Here is a 21,400-nt window from a genome sequence, read left to right on the forward strand (position 1 = left end):
CACCGTACCTCTGTGGAGATTCCTCTGGGGGCCACACTGTGGGTTTGGCAATGCCAAGGAGGGAGGGGCTAGAGGCTGCTCTGCTCACCCAGTCAGGTCCTGATTCTTTCAGATATAGAGAGTGTATGCACCAGCATCAGAACTACGTTGACTGTAATGGTTTAGATAGACATAAACATACATTAGACACACAATAACCATGAGCCTCTCTTATATTTCCCTTACTGTCTAGTCCTCTTGGCACGCTGGCTCTGCACAGTATTTCCCCTACTGTCTAGTCCATTTGGCACTTTGCCTCACTTATATTTCCTCTACAGTCAAGTCCTCTTGGCAAGCTGACTCTACACAGTATTTACCCAACAGTCTTGTCTTCTTGGTATGCTGGCTCTATACAGTAATTCCTCTACAGTCTAGTCCTCTTGGCAAGCTGGCTCTATACGGTATTTCCCCTACAGTCTATTCCATTTGGCACACTGCCTCTCAAAATATTTCCTCTACAGTTAGTCCTTTTGGCACGCTGGCTCTACACAGTATTTACCCTACAGTCTAGTCCTCTTGGCAAGCTGGCTCTACACAGTATTTACCCAACAGTCTAGGCCATTTGGCACTTTGCCTCACTTATATTTCCAATGCAGTCCAGTCCTTTTACCACGCTGGCTCTACACAGTATTTCCCCTACAGTCTAGTCCATTTGGCACTTTGTCTCACTTATATTTTTTCTAAAGTCTAGTCCTCTTGGTACGCTTCCTCTCTTATTTTTCCCCTACAGTATAGTCCTCTTGGCACGTTGCCTCACAGTTGAAGTCGGACGTTTACATTCACCTTAGCCAAATACATTTAAACTCAGTTTTTCAAAATTCTTGACATTTAATCCAAGTAAAAATATCCTGTCTTAGGTCAGTTAGGATCACCACTTTATTTTAAGAATGTGAAAATTATTTATTTCAGCTTTTATTTCTTTCATCACATTCCCAGTGGGTAAGAAGTTACATACACTCAATTCAAATTCATACATACACTCAATTCAAATTTGTTAGCATTGTCTTTAAATTGTTTAACTTGGGTCAAACGTTTTGGGTAGCCTTCCACAAGCTTCCCACAATAAGTTGGGTGAATTTTGGCCCATTCCTCCTGACAGAGCTGGTGTAACTGAGTCAGGTTTGTTGGCCTCCTCACTCGCACACGCTTTTTCAGTTCTGCCCACAAATTTTCTATTGCATTGAGGTCAGGGCTTTGTGATGGCCACTCAAATACCTTGACTTTGTTGTCCTTAATGCCAATTTAGCCACAACTTTTGAAGTATGCTAGGTGTCACTTTCCATTTGGAAGACCCATTTGCGACCATGCTTTATTTTCCTGACTGGTCTTGAGATGTTGCCTCAATATATCCACATAATTTTCTCCGCTCATGATGCAATCTATTTTGTGTAGTGCACCAGTCCCTCCTGCAGCAAAGCAACCCCATAACATGATGCTGCGACCCCCGTACTTCAGGGTTGGGATGGTGTTCTTTGGCTTGCAAGCCTCCTCCTTTTTCCTCCAAACATAACGATGGTCACGATCTTTGTCCCCATGTGCAGTTGCAAACCGTAGTCTGACATTTTTATGGCAGTTTTGGAGCAGTGGCTTCTTCCTTGATGAGCGGCCTTTCAGGTTATGTTGATCTAGGACTCGTTTTACTGTGGATACAGACACTTTCGTATCTGTTTCCTCCAGCATCTTCAGAAGGTCCTTTGCTGTTGTTCTGGGATTGATTTGCACTTTTCGCACCAAAACACTCTAATCTCTAGGAGACAGAACGCGTCTTCTTCCTGAGCGCTATGACGCCTGCGTGGTCCCATGGTGTTTATACTTGCGTACTATTGTTTGTACAGATGAACGTGATACCTTTAGGCGTTTGGAAATTGCTCCCAAGGATGAACCAGACTTGTGGAGGTCTACAAGTTTTTTTTCTGAGGTCTTGGCTGATTTCATTTGATTTTCCCATGATGTCAAGCAAAGAGGCACAGAGTATGAAGGTAGGCCTTGAAATACATCCATAGGTACACCTCCAATTGACTCAAATGATGTCAATCAGCCTATCAGAAGCTTCTAAAGCCATGACATATTTTTCTGGAATTTTCTAAGCTATTGTCGTGTCTTTTGCATCATTAATACTGAAGATTAATTTTTATCAAATAACTCTCGGTACTTATTAATACACGATTAAACAAATTAATCATGTATCTGTAATTAACTAGGAAGTCGGGGCACCAAGGAAAACATCAGATTACAAAGTTATTATACGTGATCTTCCTGTCTGGGTTGCCCCCCCCCCCCCCCTCCTCCCCCCTTGGGTTGTGCCGTGGCGGAGATCTTTGTGGGCTATGCTCGGCCTTGTCTCAGGATGGTAAGTTGGTGGTTGAAGATATCGCTCTAGTGGTGTGGGGGCTGTGCTTTGGCAAAGTGGGTGGGGTTATATCCTTCCTGTTTGGCCCTGTCCGGGGGTATCATCGGATGGGGCCACAGTGTCTCCTGGCCCCTCCTGTCTCAGCCTCCAGTATTTATGCTGCAGTAGTTTATGTGTCGGGTGGCTAGGGTCAGTTTGTTATATCTGGAGTACTTCTCCTGTCTTATCCGGTGTCCTGTGTGAATTTAAGTATGCTCTCTCTAATTCTCTCTTTCTCTCTTTCTTTCTCTCTCTTGGAGGACCTGAGCCCTAGGACCATGCCTCAGGATTACCTGGCATGATGACTCCTTGCTGTCCCCAGTCCACCTGGCCGTGCTGCTGCTCCAATTTCAACTGTTCTGCCTGCGGCTATGGAACCCTGACCTGTTCACTGGACGTGCTACCTGTACCAGACCTGCTGTTTTCAACTCGCTAGAGACAGCAGGAGCGGTAGAGATACTCTTAATGATCGGCTATGAAAAGCCAACTGACATTTAATCCTGAGGTGCTGACTTGCTGCACCCTCAACAACTACTGTGATTATTATTATTTGACCATGCTGGTCATTTATGAACATTTGAACATCTTGGCCATGTTCTGTTATAATCTCCACCCGGCACAGCCAGAAGAAGACTGGCCATCCCTCATAGCCTGGTTCCTCTCTAGGTTTCTTCCTAGGTTTTGGCCTTTCTAGGGAGTTTTTCCTAGCCACCGTACTTCTACACCTGCATTGCTTGCTGTTTGGGGTTTTAGGCTGGGTTTCTGTACAGCACTTTGAGATATCAGCTGATGTAAGAAGGGCTATATAAATACATTTAATTTGATTTTGATTTGATTTGATTATTATTTTCCTAATATAACTTTCAGATATTTTAATATCTGATCCATTAGTCTTCAAATTAATGAATTATTCTTTACCTCACGTTAGTCTCATTCCAAACGTCGTAAATTGTTGGTTATCTGCACGAACCCAGTCTTCAGTATGAGTCATCCATACATCAATTGTCTTAAAATCCTTTATTTACTAAGTACTCACAGAAATACATAAACAAACAGTAGATACTTACAAGGAAATGATAGCGGAGTTTCCCTAGTGAGATAAACCAGTAGTGCGGCTTGGTGGACAAAAGGGAAGTGGGGGTCGACTGAGATAAACGTTGATAATTATAACAATTGAAATGTTAATCCTTTGCACATGAACGCTCACTCATTCGGGAATAATTTCAATCAATACATATATTTACGCTCAGTGTGTCGTCGGGATCTCTGTTGAAATGTTTGTTTCTGTTGGAGAGTTTGTCCGCCCTCTCTCTCTCTCTCTGCCGTGTTTGGAATTGATAGTTCAGAGTAAGGTTCAGCAATGTCGTTATAGAATAGATGTTTCGGCAGTTGTTGGTCTTCGCGTTCAATGATACCGAATTCCTAGCTGCAGACTAGTAATTAGTATCAAAGATTTGTTCTTATTCTGTCGGTATCGATAGTCTAAGAGTTTAACCACGTGGTCTGGTTAACATCTTTGGGAAAGTGGGGCAGTATTGAGTAACTTGGATGAATAAGGTGCCCAGAGTAAACTGCTTGTTACCCAGGGCCAGAAGCTATGATATGCATATAAGTAGTAGATTTGGATGGAAAATACTCTAAAGTTTCCAAAACTGTTAAAATAATGTCTGTGTATAACAGAACTCATATGGCAGGCGAAAACCTGAGACAAATCCAACCAGGAAGTGGGAAATCTGAGGTTTGTAGATTCATTTAAGTGATTGCCTATCCAATATGCTGTGTCTATGGGGCCAGATTGCACTTCCCAAGGCTTCTAGCAGATGTCAACAGTCTTTAGAAAGTTGTTTGAGGCTTCTATTGAGGAAGGGGGTCGAATAAGAGCTGTTTCAACAAGTGGACTAGGCTGAGGCCAATGAGTTGTTTACACCGCGGTCACGCAGGCGTGCCGTTTCTTCTTTTTCCTCTGTAATGAATACGCTATTGTCCCGTTGGAATATTATTGAAGGATTATTATTAAAAGACCCTAAGGATTGATTGTAAACATCGTTTGACATGTTTCTACAAACTGTAATGGAACTCTTTTGACTTTTCGTCTGGAATTTGCTCTCGCGCATTATTGGAATAGTGAACTAAACGCGCAAACAAAACAGAGGTATGTGGACATAAATATGGACGTAATCGAACAAAATGAATATTTCTTGTGGAAGTGGGAGTCCTGGGAGTGCATTCCGATGAAGATCAGCAAAAGTAAGTGAAGATTTATAATGCTATTTCTGACTTTTGTTGACTCCACAATTTGGCGGGTAACTGTATGCCTTGCTTTGGTGGCTGAACGCTGCACTCAGATTATTGAATTTTGTGCTTTTGCCATAAAGCTTTTTTGAAATCTGACACAGCGGTTGCATTAAGAACAAGTTTATCTTTAATTCTATGTAAAACATGTATCTCTCATCAAAGTTTATGATGAGTGTTTCTGTTATTTGATGTGGCTCTCTGCAATTTCTCCGGATGTTTTTGGATATAAATATGAACTTTATCGAACAAAACATACATGTATTGTGTAACATTGAGTCCTGGGAGTGTCATCTGATGAAGATCGTCAAAGGTTAGTGATTCATTTTATCTATATTTCTGCTTTTTGTGACACCTCTCTTTGGTTGGAAAATGGCTGAATGCTTTCTGTGACTAGTTGGTGACCTAACATGACCTAATATGTTCTGCTTTCGCCAAAAAGCCTTTTTGAAATCGGACAATGTGGTTGGATTAACGAGAATTTTATCTTTAAAATGGTGTAAAAAACGTGTATGTTTGAGGAATTTTAATTATGGGATTTCTGTTGTTTTGAATTTGGCGCCCTGCAATTTCACTGGCTGTTGGCGAGGTGGGACGCTAGCATCCCGAACAATCCCAGAGAGGTTAAAAGATTCAGCCAACTACTCAAACCTTAACTCCCTCTGTGATGAGGTACTGGTCTACAACCTTAGCCCTCTCGTGGTTCTCGAGGTAAGCTGGTCAGAAGTGGGAAAACCCAGGTGGGGTTTTTATTCGGAACATAGAAAGGGGCGGTCCCATGACGCTTTGTCTGAACTCATGGGCAGGCCTCTGATTTAGTTAATCTCCAAAGATAATTGGAGTTTCCTTCATCTACCTCTCTAGGGTATGTGGGACGGTAGCGTCTCACCTCGTCAACAGCCAGTAAAACTGCAGGGCGCCAAATTCAAAACAACAGAAATCCCATAATTAAAATTCCTCAAACATACATGCATTTTACACCATTTTAAAGATTCACGTGTTGTAAATCCAGCCACAGTGTCCGATTTCAAAAAGGCTTTACGACGAAAGCAAACCAAACGATTATCTTAGGTCAGAGCCAAGTCACAGAAAAACACAGCCATTTATCCAGCCAAAGAGAGGAGTCACAAAAAGCAGAAATATAGATAACATTAATCACTAACCTTTGATGATCTTCATCAGATGACACTCATAGGACTTCATGTTACACAATACATGTATGTTTTGTTCGGTAAAGTTCATATTTATATCCAAAAATCTGAGTTTTCAGTACACAATCTAAACTTACGATGCGCGGGCAGGTCCAGGCAAAAGTTCAGACGAAAAGTCATATTACAGTCCGTAGAAACATGTCAAACGAAGTATAGAATCAATCTTTAGGATGTTTTTAACATAAATCTTCAATAATGTTCCAACCGGAGAATTCATTTGTCTTCAGAAATGCAATGGAACTCAAGCTAACTCTCACATGAAAACACATGTTCAGCGCATGGTCAGCTCATGGCAGACCTTACTCAATCCCCTCTCATTCGCCCCCACTTCACAGTAGAAGCATCAAACAAGGTTCTAAAGACTGTTGACATCTAGTGGAAGCCTTAGGAAGTGCAACATGACCCCATTTCCACTGTATCTTGGATAAGCAAAGAGTTGAAAAACTAAAAACCTCAGATTTTCCACTTCCTGGTTGGATTTTTTCTCAGGTTTTTGCCTGCCATATGAGTTATGTTATACTCACAGACATCCTTCAAACAGTTTGAGAAACTTCAGAGTGTTTTCTATCCAAATCTACTAATAATATACATATCCTAGCATCTGGGTCTGAGTAGCAGGCAGTTTACTCTGGGCATGCTTTTCATCCGGACGTGAAAATACTGCCCCCTACCCCAAAGAAGTTAAACAGTCTAAAATCACATTACATAATTTCACCAATAGTTTCATCTTTACTCATTCATTTTATACAACAATTAGATGTAAGCCTCATAACTGAGACTCTTGTATAAACAGGGTTATGGTAATGTGGCTGTATTGTCTCTCATGAGTTTCACAAAATTGTACCAAATGGACCAGTTTGTAGCTAGTTACTTCACCGATCTTTTATACATTCGCCAGAACATGAATGTTGTTCGGGTTCTCCAGTTCTGTGAGCTGGAAGAAATTCCTTGGTTCTCTCTATGAAACTCACTCTCTCTCTATACTGTCTGGCCATGAGGAAGAATCTCCTCTAGGAATTTACAACCTCTCTGACCACAGCAGCCTGGGTGTAGGAGAGAGAGAGAGAGAGGTAGGGGGATGGTGCTCGCTGTATCCAAAGAGGGCAACGTCATGACACTATTTATAGGCACAGTGAACTTAGTGTATGTAAACGTCTCACCCACTGGAAGTGTGAAACAGTGAGTTGTAAGTGAAATAATCTGTCTGTAAACAATTGTTGGAAAATTGACTTGTAGATGTCCTAACAGACTTGCCAAAACTATAATTTGTTAACAAGAAATGTGTGGAGTTGTTGAAAAACGAGTTTTAATGACTCCAACCTAAGTGTATGTAAACTTCAGACTTCAACTGTGTATGAAAATGTTTATTATATTATTATAATACGTACTATGATGAATTACAATAGCAATTGAACACATGCACTTCAATGTTATATCAATTCATATAAGAATAAAGCTTTTCTCCAACAACATGGAAGTGGTTCCACTCTGTAGGCTACTGCTAATCACATCATTTAGCAGGTCAAATTAGATTTTAACACTCTAGCTTTGAACAATCTCTCATAACATTGGAATATCTAAAGTGAACCTGTGTCATGTTACTAGTTAGAATGATACCAATGATGACCTGCTAAATTGTTGGTCATCTCTGTCAGAGTAATCCTACCTAACTGTATGATAAACCATATAACTGAACGTTACAATGTTTTTTCCCCTCAATCATTTCTTAATAACGTGTATCATTGGATATCTTCTCCATAAGGTGTTTCTTGGTGTTCTTCTCCGGCCTGAACAGAATAATGAAGCATTTAGGAACAAATAATAGAAAGAACAACCCAAAGCTAGAGGTGATGATGGCAAAGATCTCCACAGCTACAGTGAACTTCCCAGGAGAGCTGACATAAGCTGGGATAAAGGTGATCCAGACTGCACAGAATATGAGCATGCTGAAGGTGATGAATTTGGCCTCATTAAAGTTATCAGGCAGCTTCCGAGCCAGAAAAGCCAGCACAAAGCACAAAAGAGACAGGAGTCCTATATAGCCCAACACAGCCCAGAAACCAATAGCTGAACCCACATCACACTCTAGAATGATCTTTTCCTTGTAGGTAGTGAGGTTTTTAATGGGGAAGGGAGGGGACAGGACCAACCACAGAGTGCATATCAAAGCCTGGACAAAAGTGAAGGACACTACAGTCAATCTCTGCTGTGGAGGACCAAACCATTTCATGACATTACTGCCTGGAAGTGTAGCCCTGAAGGCCATCAACACCACTATTGTTTTCCCCAAAACACAAGAGATGCAGAGGACGAAGGTGATCCCAAACGCTGTGTGGCGCAGCATACAGGACCACTCAGAGGGCCGACCAATGAAAGTAAGAGAACACAGAAAACACAGTGTCAAGGAAAAGAGCAGCAGGAAGCTCAGCTCAGAGTTGTTGGCCCTGACGATGGCCGAAGTTCTGTGGCGGTAGAAGACAGTTGCCGTGGCGATGGCCAGACAAGCCCCGCCCACAGAGCAGGCGGTCAGGATGATTCCGAGGACCTCGTGGAAGGACAGGAACTCCACAGGCTTAAGGATACAGCGGTCTCTCTCAGCGTTGGGCCAGTACTCCTCGGGACAGATCAGACAGTCTGAAGAATCTGACCAGGACAAAGCAACAGATATCAAATGTTAACCTCTAACGAGCCTCAACCCCGGATCCGGGATCACCCCCCACCCCCCCCACACTGATTAGCATCGCTAGCATAGCGTCACAATTAAATAGTAGCATCTAAATATCATTAAATCACAAGTCCAAGCCACCTAATGAAAGATACAGATCTTGTGAATAAAGCCACCATTTCAGATTTTTAAAATGTTTTACAGGGAAGACACAATATGTAAATCTATTAGCTAACCACGTTAGCAAAGGACACGATTTTTTTACTCCCAACAGCTTTTTCCTGCGTCAGTAGCTATCACTAATTCGACTAGATAAAAATATATATAGCCACTAACCAAGAAACAACTTCATAATATGACAGTCTGATAACATATTTATGGTATAGCATAGTTTTTTTGGGGAAAAATGTGCATTTTTCAGGTATAAATCACAGTTCTACATTGCAGCTGCAATCTGAAATAGTGCTGACCCAGCCAGAACAATTACAGAGACCAACGTCATATAACGAATTACTCATCTTAAAACATTTCAGAAAAATACACAGCGTACAGATATTGAAAGCCCAACATCTGGTGAATCCAAACAATATTTCAGATTTATTAAATGTTTTATAACGAAAACAAAATGTAGCGCTAAATTAGCATAGCTATACAAGGCAGATTCGGCTAGGCGCCCACGGTCAGTTCACATGCACAACAGATATGATATAACATCGTAAATTGGGTCTTACTATGGCTGATCTTTCATCAGAATGTTGATCAAAGTGTCCTTTGTCAAGATGAGTCGTTGGTTCCGTTCAGAAATCTTCCTTTCCCACTCCATTTAGCACAGGTACCGGTCGAGTGGCACAGATCTCTCAAATGTAAATAAATTGTGACAACGGAACACCGCAAAACTCCCAAAAAAATTCAAATAATCTGATTAAACTATATTGAAAAAACATACATTACGATGATATGGTCACATGTATCAAACAAAATTCGACACGGAGATAGTTTTCATCCATAACGCCAGCAAAACAGTACACAATCGCAGCTCCAACTCGTGCGAATCAGCAAACCGGAAGTTGTCGGTCACGCCAAAGAAATAGGTCTTATTTCACGTCAGTACCAGATAAACAAAGAATTTCTCCTCTGACGTCTTCTTGACACCCAGAGGAAGGCGAATGAGGTGTGTTTCGGGTCATAGGGGGCACGACCATATATAGGCAGAGCTTTGAAGCCAGCATAACACATCTTGATTTTATGTTCTTGGTCATGGAAAGTGCTGTGAAATGACTTCTGTATCACTCAGAGACAAAATTGAAACGGTTTTAGAAACTAGAGATTGTTTTCTTTCCAATGGTATTATTTATATGCATGTAGTAAGAGCAATAATTGAATAAGAGGCAGTTTAATCTGTTGAGCAAATTATGCTAATGGGAAAATAGCACCCCCTGTATTCTCAAGAAGTTAATAATAATAGATTCAGATTTTATTTATTTACAAATACATGTCCCACAATGCTGCACTTTGTCAGTTTACAATAAAGAATGTTGAATTAATGTGCAGCTTACATGAGATAATAAGAACAGGAACATGATTGACAGACACTACCTTTGTAGTGCTGGTAATATGAATGAACCACTACTTAGTAAACCGTGATAGAAATTACTACACATGTTTGCCAACTGTTCCTATAGTCCTACCTGTGTTATTACTTATTTCTCCATCTGCACATTGGATACAGTCATAACAGCATACAGGCTTTCCTTTCTGTACAGCCTTACGAGTGCCTGGGGGACAGCTCTCACTGCACACTGACACAGGTACTTGTGTACTGTTCTTTACCCAGGTTATTTCCCTCTCGATGTGAAGCCTCTGGTCAGGAGGCAGGGACCCATCATAGAGCCCCACTGTCACAAAATCTATATTCCCACTCTCCCGTCTCTGCCAGTTGACCAGCTCATAGGTGGCCACTGGATCCCCGTTGGCATCGAAAGACACCTGGTACCCGTTACGAGAGAAGTTCACCCTCCTCAATCTCTCCAGGACCTGGGGGTTAGAAGGTCAAGGTAGAGAGAGAGAGGGGACAAGAGAGAAGGAGAGAGGTGAAGAGAGATGGAGAGAAGGAAAGATAGATGGAGTGAGAGAGAGAGAAACAGAACATTAATTCAACTCATATATTTGTCAGATGCGTTACTTCAGAACAAGTTGTCAAGTATAATGAGAACCCATAGGCCTTCATACATGTAGTCTCAATAAACATGTCAATCAGGACATTATCCTATCGTCTTGTCATTCACCTTTGTTGGCTTCACATTGAGATTTTTGTCACAGTTCACAGTGGAGTTTTCTCTCTCTTCACAAACAATGCTGTGGATGGCGTGTGCTATGGCGTAAACAGCTTTATACACCATGTTAGTGACACGCAGCTGGGATGTATCTGTGAAGGGTGTCTGTAGCTGCTGTATATCCTCACTGCCATCACACACCTTCTCTTCAACACCAACACCTGTAGTAGTCCCTACAGACAGACAGACAGACAGACAGACAGACAGACAGACAGACAGACAGACAGACAGACAGACAGACAGACAGACAGACAGACAGACAGACACAGACAGACAGACAGACAGACAGACAGACAGACAGACAGACAGACAGACAGACAGACAGACAGACAGACAGACAGACAGACAGACAGACAGAGAGAGAGAGAGAGAGAGAGAGAGAGAGAGAGAGAGAGAGAGAGAGAGACAGAGAGAGAGAGAGAGAGAGAGGGACGGACGGACGGACGGACGGACAGACAGAAAGATAGAGATACAAATAGATTGATACATACTGTATATAAATAGATAGAAAGATAGATAAATAGACAGACAGACAGACAGACAGACAGACAGACAGACAGACAGACAGACAGACAGACAGACAGACAGACAGACAGACAGACAGACAGACAGACAGACAGACAGACAGACAGACAGACAGACAGACAGACAGACAGACAGACAGATAGATAGATAGATAGATAGATAGATAGATAGATAGATAGATAGATAGATAGATAGATAGATAGATAGATAGATAGATAGATAGATAGATAGATAGATAGATAGATAGATAGATAGATAGATAGATAGATAGATAGATAGATAGATAGATAGATAGACAGATAGATAGACAGATAGATGGACAGATACCTATCACCAGCCGACAGCCAAAGGCTCCCTCCCAGAACTCTGTGAGCAGGGGAGAGTTGGACACCTTCTGTGGGGAGAGGTCCAGGAGGAAATCCCTGAAGCCGGGGATGACAGAGCGTTGGATGCCAAAGCCGATGGCCCCGGCACACAGGCCGAAGCGCAGCATGTCTCGGTCAGTGACCCAGGACTCACTCCCGATCCACTGGCGGGGAGGAGAGGGCAGGCGTTCCATCTCCTCCAGCAGGATCCTCATTTCCACAATAGATGTGAATGCAACCACCACCCGGGCTGTGGAGCTGGGGAACATGATTATATCATAACACATCCTTGTCATGTTTATAATTCATTGGAATGTCTCAGTGAAGTGAACATGAACGTTAGTATTAATCAACACTTTTGACATGTTTAAGATAAGCAAATCATGTTGTTCTCACAGATCAGCTTTGGGAAAAGAGAGAAATTAATATCAATAGTTTTTTTATAAATATGGTCTTGCATTTGTGTGAATGAAAAGTTCAAATGTAATCACGGATCACCTGCGGATCACGTCGGCCACCCGTTGCACTCTGCTGAGTGGGTTGGTACGGGAGAAGGCTTCAGAATATTCCACACAGATACCTTCCTCTTGTGCTGCCTGTAGGAAAGCCGCCATCCCGTTATTACCGTAGTCAGAGTCGGAACGGACCGCCCCAATCCAGGTCCAGCCGAAGTGCCTGATGAGGTGGGCCAGAGCGGCAGCCTGGAACTGATCACTGGGGATGGTTCTGAAGAAGGTTGGATACTGTTTCTTATCACTCAGACACGCACAGGTGGAAAAGTGGCTCACCTAGGTAGAAACAGACAACGGTGGTCGAAAACATGAGAAAGAACATAATGTCGGCCAAACGAGTCTCAGTTATTGGCTACTTCCTGCTTTTTTTCTTTAGCTGTGTGGTATGATATTAGAGAGACATTAATAATAATAAGCCAATTTATTGTTTTTCATTAGGCCAGATTGAAAAGGATACATATTTCTACATATTTCTAACTTGGTCATTCTATTCATATTGAAAATAGTTTTATAAGACAAACTGGTGCTGTGAAAAAAATAAGTTAAAAGTATGACAACAATCCCTGGTATCCCATAACAACCTAGCCTATGAAAGAAAGTCCTCAGATCATGTTTAAATTCATCCAGACTCATAGTCCTCAGTCTATGTTCAAATGCCTATGGAAGTTCTCCAGACTCATAGTCCTCAGTCTATGTTCAAATGCCTTTCTCCACATAATTTCACACAGAAATGTATATTCCTGAAAGAGAGGAGAATACAGTTGGACTACAGGAAGTTAAAAGAGGATTTCCTGAAAGAGATGAGAATATATGATTTCTTTCCACAGGAGTTTACCTGAGGAATGCCGAAAGGGCCGATGATGCGCAACATGCTGATGGTAGGCGTGGAGCCAGACTCGCCCACGATAGCTGTCACTGTAGCCGACCCCGAGCACTGTTCTCCGGTATCAAACATTGGGTCCAGGCCGTTAGCCAGCTGGAAGGCCACATTCATGGCCATGGGGACCGAGGTGCACGAGTCGTGCACTTGATAACCAAGTGTGACACCCGGTAGAAGGTCCGAACTGTTGTTTATCTCCTCAACTGCGAAGACCATGGCGCGCGAGAAGCGCAACTCACGGGATTCCAAACTGTAAATAGAAGATAGGTGAGTGAGCACCACTTGACTAAATGGTAAACTAGCATATAGAATACATGGTTATACGAGGCCAAACATCTTAAAATCTAGCCTTATTTTCCACACTGTCTACATGCCTACACTTTTGATATCGGTAGTTGAGGACATTGTAGGATAGCCTGCATTTTGAAAATGTGACACATTGTAACAGTAGGCTTTACCTACTCTCTCAGACACAAACACACTTTTGACTTAAAACACTGTTTATCTGTCTATAAACACACTGTCTCTGTAACTTTAAAACACAATTTATCTGTCTCCCCACACAACCACAGTCCTGTCCCCCACTCCCTCTTGCGCTCACTGACCTCCCTGTGCACTGCAGGGGCTCAGGCATGCTGGTGTAGCTGTGCTCCAAAGTGTACATGTAGTTGTGGATGGAGAACACACCCCCGATGACAAAGTCCCCGTCCTGGGAGAACGCCGGAGGACGAGGGGTGCCTTGGAGCCTGCATCTGACAGACTCCAGCCCAGAAGCAGAGGAAGAGGCAGAGGCAGACGAGAGCAAGGCAAGCCCACCAGCCATCACAGCTAGATGTAGTAGAACCAGACTACCAGCCAGACTTGGATCCAGAGCAGGAGCCGGAGAGAGCCTCATTCCCCTGATGTGTAGAAGGTATGGCGTAATACAGTGCCACACAGACCCACATAGGTCAGGATACCTCTGTACTCTGGTTTAAATACCCACCGTACCTCTGTGGGGATTCCTCTGGGGACAACACTGTGGGTTTGGTCATGCCAAGGAGGGAGGGGTTAGAGGCTGCTCTGCTCACCCAGTCATGTCCTGCTTCTTTCAGCTATAGCGAGTGATTTAGATAGACATAAACATACATTAGACACACAATAACCATAATCCTCTCTTATATTTCCCTGGCTGTCTAGTCCTCTTGGCACGCTGGCTCTACACAGTATTTCCCCTTCTGTCTAGTCCAATTGACACTTTGCCTCACTTATATTTTCTCTACAGTCTAGTCCTCTTGGCAAGCTGGCTCTACACAGTATTTACCCAACAGTCTAGTCCATTTGGCACTTTGCCTCATTATATTTAACCTACAGTCTATTCCTCTTGGCACGCTGACTTTTCACAGTGTTTCCCCTACAGCCTAGTCCTCTTGGCATGTTGCCGCACTTATTTTTCCTCTACTGTCTAGTATTCTTGACACGCTGGTTCTACAGAGTATTTATTCAAAGTCTTGTCCTCTTGGTACGCTTTCTCTCTAATATTTCCCCTTCAGTATAGTCCTCTTGGCACGTTGCCTCACTACCAGTTGAAGTCGGAAGTTTACATTCACCTTAGCCAAATACATTTAAACTCAGTTTTTCAAATTTCCTGACATTTAATCCAACAAAAAATTCCCTGTTTTAGGTCAAGTAGGGTCACCACTTTATTTTAAGAATGTGCAGTCAGAAAAATAGCAGAGCAAATTATTTATTTCAGCTTTTATTTCTTTCATCACGTTCCCAGTGGGTCAGAAGTTTACATACACTCAATTAGTATTTGGTAGCTGATAAGGGAATTATATGCTTAATAGTAATGATTAAAATATTCCACCCTGAAACCATATAATTGTATGAAATTTGTTAGAATCATAAATGTATAATCTAATGATGTGTGTATTTTTAGTCAAAATTAGAACAAGGATCTTTTGTTCCTTTTTAGTATGTAAGGGAACACCCCCCTGAAATGGACAAAAATTAATTGGACAATACCACTCAATTGGACGTCGTTTCATTCAAAACTGATTGCAAATGCCATATGGCAAATGCCAAGTGTAACACTGCAAAAATCCAAAAGATGGGGAGCACGCTCCACCGTAAATTTTCATATTGAAAACGTAACACAAGTCTAGACCAAGAGTAAAATTTTTGAAAATTTGAAAAAAAAATCAAAAACGTATTACCCTCTTAAAAAGTGCTTTCTGGACCGTTTTCGAAATTTTTAGTAAATTACACGTGTATAAGAACTGTATGAACATACTTTTGTCATATTTTATTATCATCATTTTTTTTTTAACTTGTCCATAAGGCATATGTCTTGCCCATTTGCAATATGATTTCATAGGAAGTCAAAAGTCGAAAATTTGAATATTTTTTCAAAACGTATCACCGCCTTAAAAACGTGCTTTCTGGACCATTTTTCGAAATTCTTTAGATTTTTTTTGTGAATTACACATGTATAAGAACTGTATGAACATACTTTTGTCATATTTGATTATCATATTATTATTCTTTTTTTTAACTTGTCCATAAGGCATATGTTTTGTCCATATGATTTCATAGGAAGTCAAAAGTCGAAAATAACGATTTTTTGAAAAATTTCCAAAATGACAAGGGGCTCCCCCTATTGGATGGGCACAGGTGGGGGGTGCTCCCTACCCAACCGTAGACCACTTGCTCCCCCCTAAAGGCATTAAAAACCCTTTTAAAAATGTGCTTCTGGTAACACATTCCAATCACCAGGTGCACGGCTGTCCATTTGCAATATGTTTTAATGGGCATTTACCATCACGAATTTGACATGCTCAAAAATACTGCAGGAATGTAAAAGTGACTGGCCCGATGAACTCAGGATGACTGGCCAGATGAACCCAAATCATAACAAATAAAATGTATTTATATAGCCCTTCGTACATCAGCTGATATCTCAAAGTGCTGTACAGAAACCCAGCCTGAAACCCCAAACAGCAAGCAATGCAGGTGTAGAAGCATGGTGGCTAGTAAAAACTCCCTAGAAAGGCCAAAACCTAGGAAGAAACCTAGAGAGGAACCAGGCTATGAGGGGTGGCCAGTCCTCTTCTGGCTGTGCCGGGTAGAGATTATAACAAAACATGGCCAAGATGTTCAAATGTTCATAAATGACCAGCATGGCCAAATAATAATAATCACAGTAGTTGTTGAGGGTGCAGCAAGTCAGCACCTCAGGAGTAAATGTCAGTTGGCTTTTCATAGCAGATCATTAAGAGTATCTCTACCGCTCCTGCGGTCTCTAGAGACTTGAAAACAGCAGGTGTGGGACAGGTAGCACGTCCGGTGAACAGGTCAGGGTTCCATAGCCGCAGGCAGAACAGTTGAAACTGGAGCAGCAGTACGGCCAGGTGGACTGGGGACAGCAAGGAGTCATCATGCCAGGTCGTCCTGAGGCATGGTCCTAGGGCTCAGGTCCTCCGAGAGAGAGAAAGAAAGGGAGAAAGAGAGAATTAGAGAGAGCATACTTAAATTCACACAGGACACCGGATAAGACAGGAGAAGTACTCCAGATATAACAAACTGACCCTAGCCCCCCGACACATAAACTACTGCAGCATAAATACTGGAGGTTGAGACAGGAGGTGTCAGGAGACACTGTGGACCCATCCGATGATACCCCCGGACAGGGCCAAACAGGAAGGATATAACCCCACCCACTTTGCCAAAGCACAGCCCCCACACCACTAGAGGGATTTTTTCAACCACCAACTTACCATCCTGAGACAAGGCCGAGTATAGCCCACAAAGATCTCCGCCACGGCAAAACCCAAGGGGGGGCGCCAACCCAGACAGGAAGATCACGTCAGTGACTCAACTCACTCAACTCACCCCTCCTAGGGACGGCATGAAAGAGCACCAGTAAGCCAGTGACTCAGCCCCTATAATAGGGTTAGAGTCAGAGAATCCCAGTGGAGAGAGGGGAACCGGCCAGGCAGAGACAGCAAGGGCGGTTCGTTGCTCCAGAGCCTTTCCGTTCACCTTCACACTCCTGGGCAAGACTACACTCAATCATATGACCCACTGAAGAGATGAGTCTTCAGTAAAGACTTAAAAGTTGAGACCGAGTCTGCGTCTCTCACATGGGTAGGCAGACCATTCCATAAAAATTGAGATATATAGGAGAAAGCCCTGCCTCCAGCTGTTTGCTTAAAAATTCTAGGGACAATTAGGAGTCCTGCGTCTTGTGACCGTAGCGTACGTGTAGGTATGTACGGCAGGACCAACTCGGAAAGATAGGTAGGAGCAAGCCCATGTAACGCTTTGTAGGTTAACAGTAAAACCTTGAAATCAGCCCTTGCCTTAACAGAAAGCCAGTGTAGGGAGGCTAGCACTTGAGTAATATGATCAAATTTTTGGCTTCTAGTCAGGATTCTAGCAGCCGTATTTATCACTAACTGAAGTTTATTTAGTGCTTTATCCGGGTAGCCGGAAAGTAGAGCATTGCAGTAGTCCAACCTAGAAGTAACAAAAGCATGGACCAATTTCTCTGCATCATTTTTGGACAGAAAATATCTGATTTTTGCAATGTTACGTAGATGGAAAAAAGCTGTCCTTGAAACAGTCTTGATATGTTCGTCAAAAGAGAGATCAGGGTCCAGAGTAACGCCGAGGTCCTTCACAGTTTTATTTGAGACGACTTTACAACCATCAAGATTAATTGTCAGATTCAACAGAATATCACTTTGTTTCTTGGGACCTAGAACAAGCATCTCTGTTTTGTCCGAGTTTAAAAGTAGAAAGTTTTCAGCCATCCACTTCCTTATGTCTGAAACACAGGCTTCTAGCGAGGGCAATTTTGGAGCTTCACCATGTTTCACTGAAATGTACAGCTGTGTGTCATCCGCATAGCAGTGAAAGTTAACGTTATGTTTTCTAATGACATTCCCAAGAGGTAAAAATATATAGTGAAAACAATAGTGGTCCTAAAACAGAACCTTGAGGAACACCAAAATGTACAGTTGATTTGTCAGAGGACACACCATTCACAGAGACAAACTGATATCTTTCCGACAGATAAGATCTAAACCAGGCCAGAACTTGTCCGTGTAGACCAATTTGGGTTTCCAATCTCTCCAAAAGAATGTGGTGATCGATGGTATCAAAGGCAGCACTAAGGTCTAGGAGCATGAGGACAGATGCAGAGCCTCGGTCTGACGCCATTAAAAGTTCATTTACCACCGTCACAAGTGCAGTCTCAGTGCTATGATGGGGTCTAAAACCATACTGAAGCATTTCGTATACATTGTTTGTCTTCAGGAAGGTAGTGAGTTGCTGCGCAACAGCTTTTTCAATTTTTTTGAGAGGAATGGAAGATTCGATATAGGCCGATAGTTTCTTATATTTTCTGGGTCAAGGTTTGGCTTTTTCAAGAGAGGCTTTATTACTACCACTTTTAGTGAGTTTGGTACACATCCGGTGGATAGAGAGCCGTTTATTATGTTCAACATAGGAGGGCCAAGCACACGAAGCAGCTCTTTAAGTAGTTTAGTTGGAATAGGGTCCAGTATGCAGCTTGAAGGTTTAGAGGCCATGATTATTTTCATCATTGTGTCAAGAGATATAGTACTAAAACACTTAACTTCTTATGGCTGCAGTCCCGTTAACGGGATCGATATGACAACAGCCAGTCGAAGTGAGGGCGCCAAATTCAAAAAACAGAAATCTCATAATTAAAATTCCTCAGACATTCATGTGTCTTATATAATTTTAAAGGTAATCTTGTTGTTAATCACACCAAAGTGTCCGAATTCAAATAGACTTTTCAGCGAAAGCACTACAAACGATTATGTTAGGTCACCACAAAACGACAATAACCACAGCCATTTTTTCCAGCTAAAGATAGCTTCACAAAAACCAGAATAGAGATTAAATTAATCACTAACCTTAGATTATTTTCATCAGATGACACTCATAGGACTTCATGTTACACAATACATGCATGTTTTGTTTGATTAAGTTCATATTTATATAAAAAATTCTGAGTTTACATTGAGGCGTTAGATTCACTAGTTGCAAAAACATCAAGTGACTTTGCATAGACACATCGTTTCAACAGAAATACTCAACATAAATATAAATGATAATACAAGTAATACACATAGAATTCTAGATATACCTCTCCTTAAACAGCCACCACTAACATTTAGTGGCCGCTGCCAACATACTGACTCAACTCCAGCCACTTTAATAATGGGATTGATGGAAATTATGTAAAAATGTATCACTAGGCACTTTAAACAATGCCACTTAATATAATGTTTACATACCCTACATTACTCATCTCATATGTATATGTATATACTGTACTGTATATCATCCACTGCATCTTGCCATCTTTATGTAATACATGTATCACTAGCCACTTTAAACTATGCCACTTTATGTTTACATACCCTACATTACTCATCTCATATGTATAGACTGTACACTATACTATCTACTGCATCTTGCCTATGCCGTTCTATACCATCACTCATTCATATATCTTTATGTACATATTCTTTATCCCTTTACACTTGTGTGTATAAGATTTAAAGAGGAGTCCGTAATTTGCTTTCTAATGATCATGATCTTTTCCTCAAAGAAGTTCATGAATTTATTACTGCTGAAGTGAAAGCCATCCTCACTTGAGGAATGCTGTTTTTTAGTTAGCTTTGCGACAGTATCAAAAATATATTTTGGAATGTTCTTATTTTCCTCAAATAAGTTGGAAAAATAAGATGATCGAGCAGCGGTAAGGGCTCTTCGATACTGCACGGTACTGTCTTTCCAAGCTAGTCGGAAGACTTCCAGTTTGGCGTGGCGCCATTTCCGTTCCAATTTTCTGGAAGCTTGCTTCAGAGCTCGGGTATTTTCTGTATACCAGGGAGCTAGTTTCTTATGACAAATGTTTTTCGTTTTTAGGGGTGCAACTGCATCTAGGGTATTGCGCAAGGTTAAATTGAGTTCCTCAGTTAGGTGGTTAACTTATTTTTGTCCTCTGACATCCTTGGGTAGGCAGAAGGAGTCTGAAAGGGCATCAAGGAATCTTTGTGTTGTCTGAGAATTTATAGCATGACTTTTGATGCTCCTTGGTTGGGGTCTGAGCAGATTATTTGTTGCGATTGCAAACGTAGTAAAATGGTGGTCCGATAGTCCAGGATTATGAGGAAAAACATTAAGATCTACAACATTTATTCCATGGGACAAAACTAGGTCCAGAGTATGACTGTGGCAGTGAGTAGGTCCAGAGACATGTTGGACAAAACCAACTGAGTCGATGATGGCTCCGAAAGCCTTTTGGAGTGGGTCTTTGGACTTTTCCATGTGAATATTAAAATCACCAAAAATTAGAATATTATCTGCTATGACTACAAGGTCCGATAGGAATTCAGGGAACTCAGTGAGGAACGCTGTATATGGCCCAGGAAGCCTGTAAACAGTAGCTATACAAAGTGATTGAGTAGGCTGCATAGATTTCATGATTAGAAGCTCAAAAGACGAAAACGTCATTTTTTGTTTTGTAAATTGAAATTTGCTATCGTAAATGTTAGCAACACCTCCGCCTTTGCGGGATGCACGGGGGATATGGTCACTAATGTAACCAGGAGGGGAGGCCTCATTTAACACAGTAAATTCCTCAGGCTTAAGCCATGTTTCAGTCAGGCCAATCACATCAAGATTATGATCAGTGATTAGTTCATTGACTATAACTGCCTTTGAAGTGAGGGATCTAACATTAAGTAGCCCTATTTTGAGATGTGAGGTATCACGATCTCTTTCAAAAATGGCAGGAATGAAGGAGGTCTTTATCCTAGTGAGATTGCTAAGGCAAACACCGCCATGTTGAGTTTTGCCCAACCTAGGTCGAGGCACAGACACAGTCTCAATGGGGATAGCTGAGCTGACTACACTGACTATGCTAGTGGCAGACTCCACTAAGCTGGCAGGCTGGCTAACAGCCTGCTGCCTGGCCTGCACCCTATTTCATTGTGGAGCTAGAGGTGTTAGAGCCCTGTCTATGTTGGTAGATAAGATGAGAGCACCCCTCCAGCTAGGATGGAGTCCGTCACTCCTCAGCAGGCCGGGCTTGGTCCTGTTTGTGGGTGAGTCCCAGAGAGAGGGCCAATTATCTACAAATTCTATCTTTTGGGATGGGCAGAAAA

At 42.0% G+C, this 21,400-nt stretch overlaps 1 protein-coding gene across 1 annotated transcript; it reads right to left on the bottom strand.

Annotated features, from left to right (window-relative positions):
- Positions 1–7,657: 7,657 nt before the first annotated feature.
- On the bottom strand, positions 7,658–20,609 carry LOC120028800 (extracellular calcium-sensing receptor-like). Its single transcript, XM_038974040.1, has 8 exons — positions 20,508–20,609; positions 13,817–13,920; positions 13,167–13,461; positions 12,318–12,607; positions 11,782–12,077; positions 10,882–11,102; positions 10,285–10,630; positions 7,658–8,574 (listed from the first exon to the last, which is right to left on the bottom strand). Exons 1-8 carry the CDS (start codon positions 20,559–20,561, stop codon positions 7,658–7,660), a joined length of 2,523 nt encoding a protein of 840 aa, XP_038829968.1. The 5' UTR covers positions 20,562–20,609.
- Positions 20,610–21,400: the final 791 nt, after the last annotated feature.

This window comes from Salvelinus namaycush, chromosome 34 (assembly GCF_016432855.1).
Source record: "Salvelinus namaycush isolate Seneca chromosome 34, SaNama_1.0, whole genome shotgun sequence".
In the NCBI taxonomy this organism is placed as follows: Eukaryota; Metazoa; Chordata; class Actinopteri; order Salmoniformes; family Salmonidae; genus Salvelinus; species Salvelinus namaycush.

What these genes read in the sequence shown, in the direction of transcription:
- LOC120028800 (XM_038974040.1), bottom strand. Translation starts at nt 20,561, where the DNA reads ATGGAAAAGTCCAAAGACCCACTCCAAAAGGCTTTCGGAGCCATCATC. An exon ending in TCGGAGCCATCATCGACTCA is followed by an intron (nt 13,921 to 20,507) that starts GTTGGTTTTGTC and finishes GCGTTCTCCCAG; the next exon opens with GACGGGGACTTTGTCATCGG. An exon ending in TGGCTGTCGGCTGGTGATAG is followed by an intron (nt 11,103 to 11,781) that starts GTATCTGTCCAT and finishes GTCTGTCTGTAG; the next exon opens with GGACTACTACAGGTGTTGGT.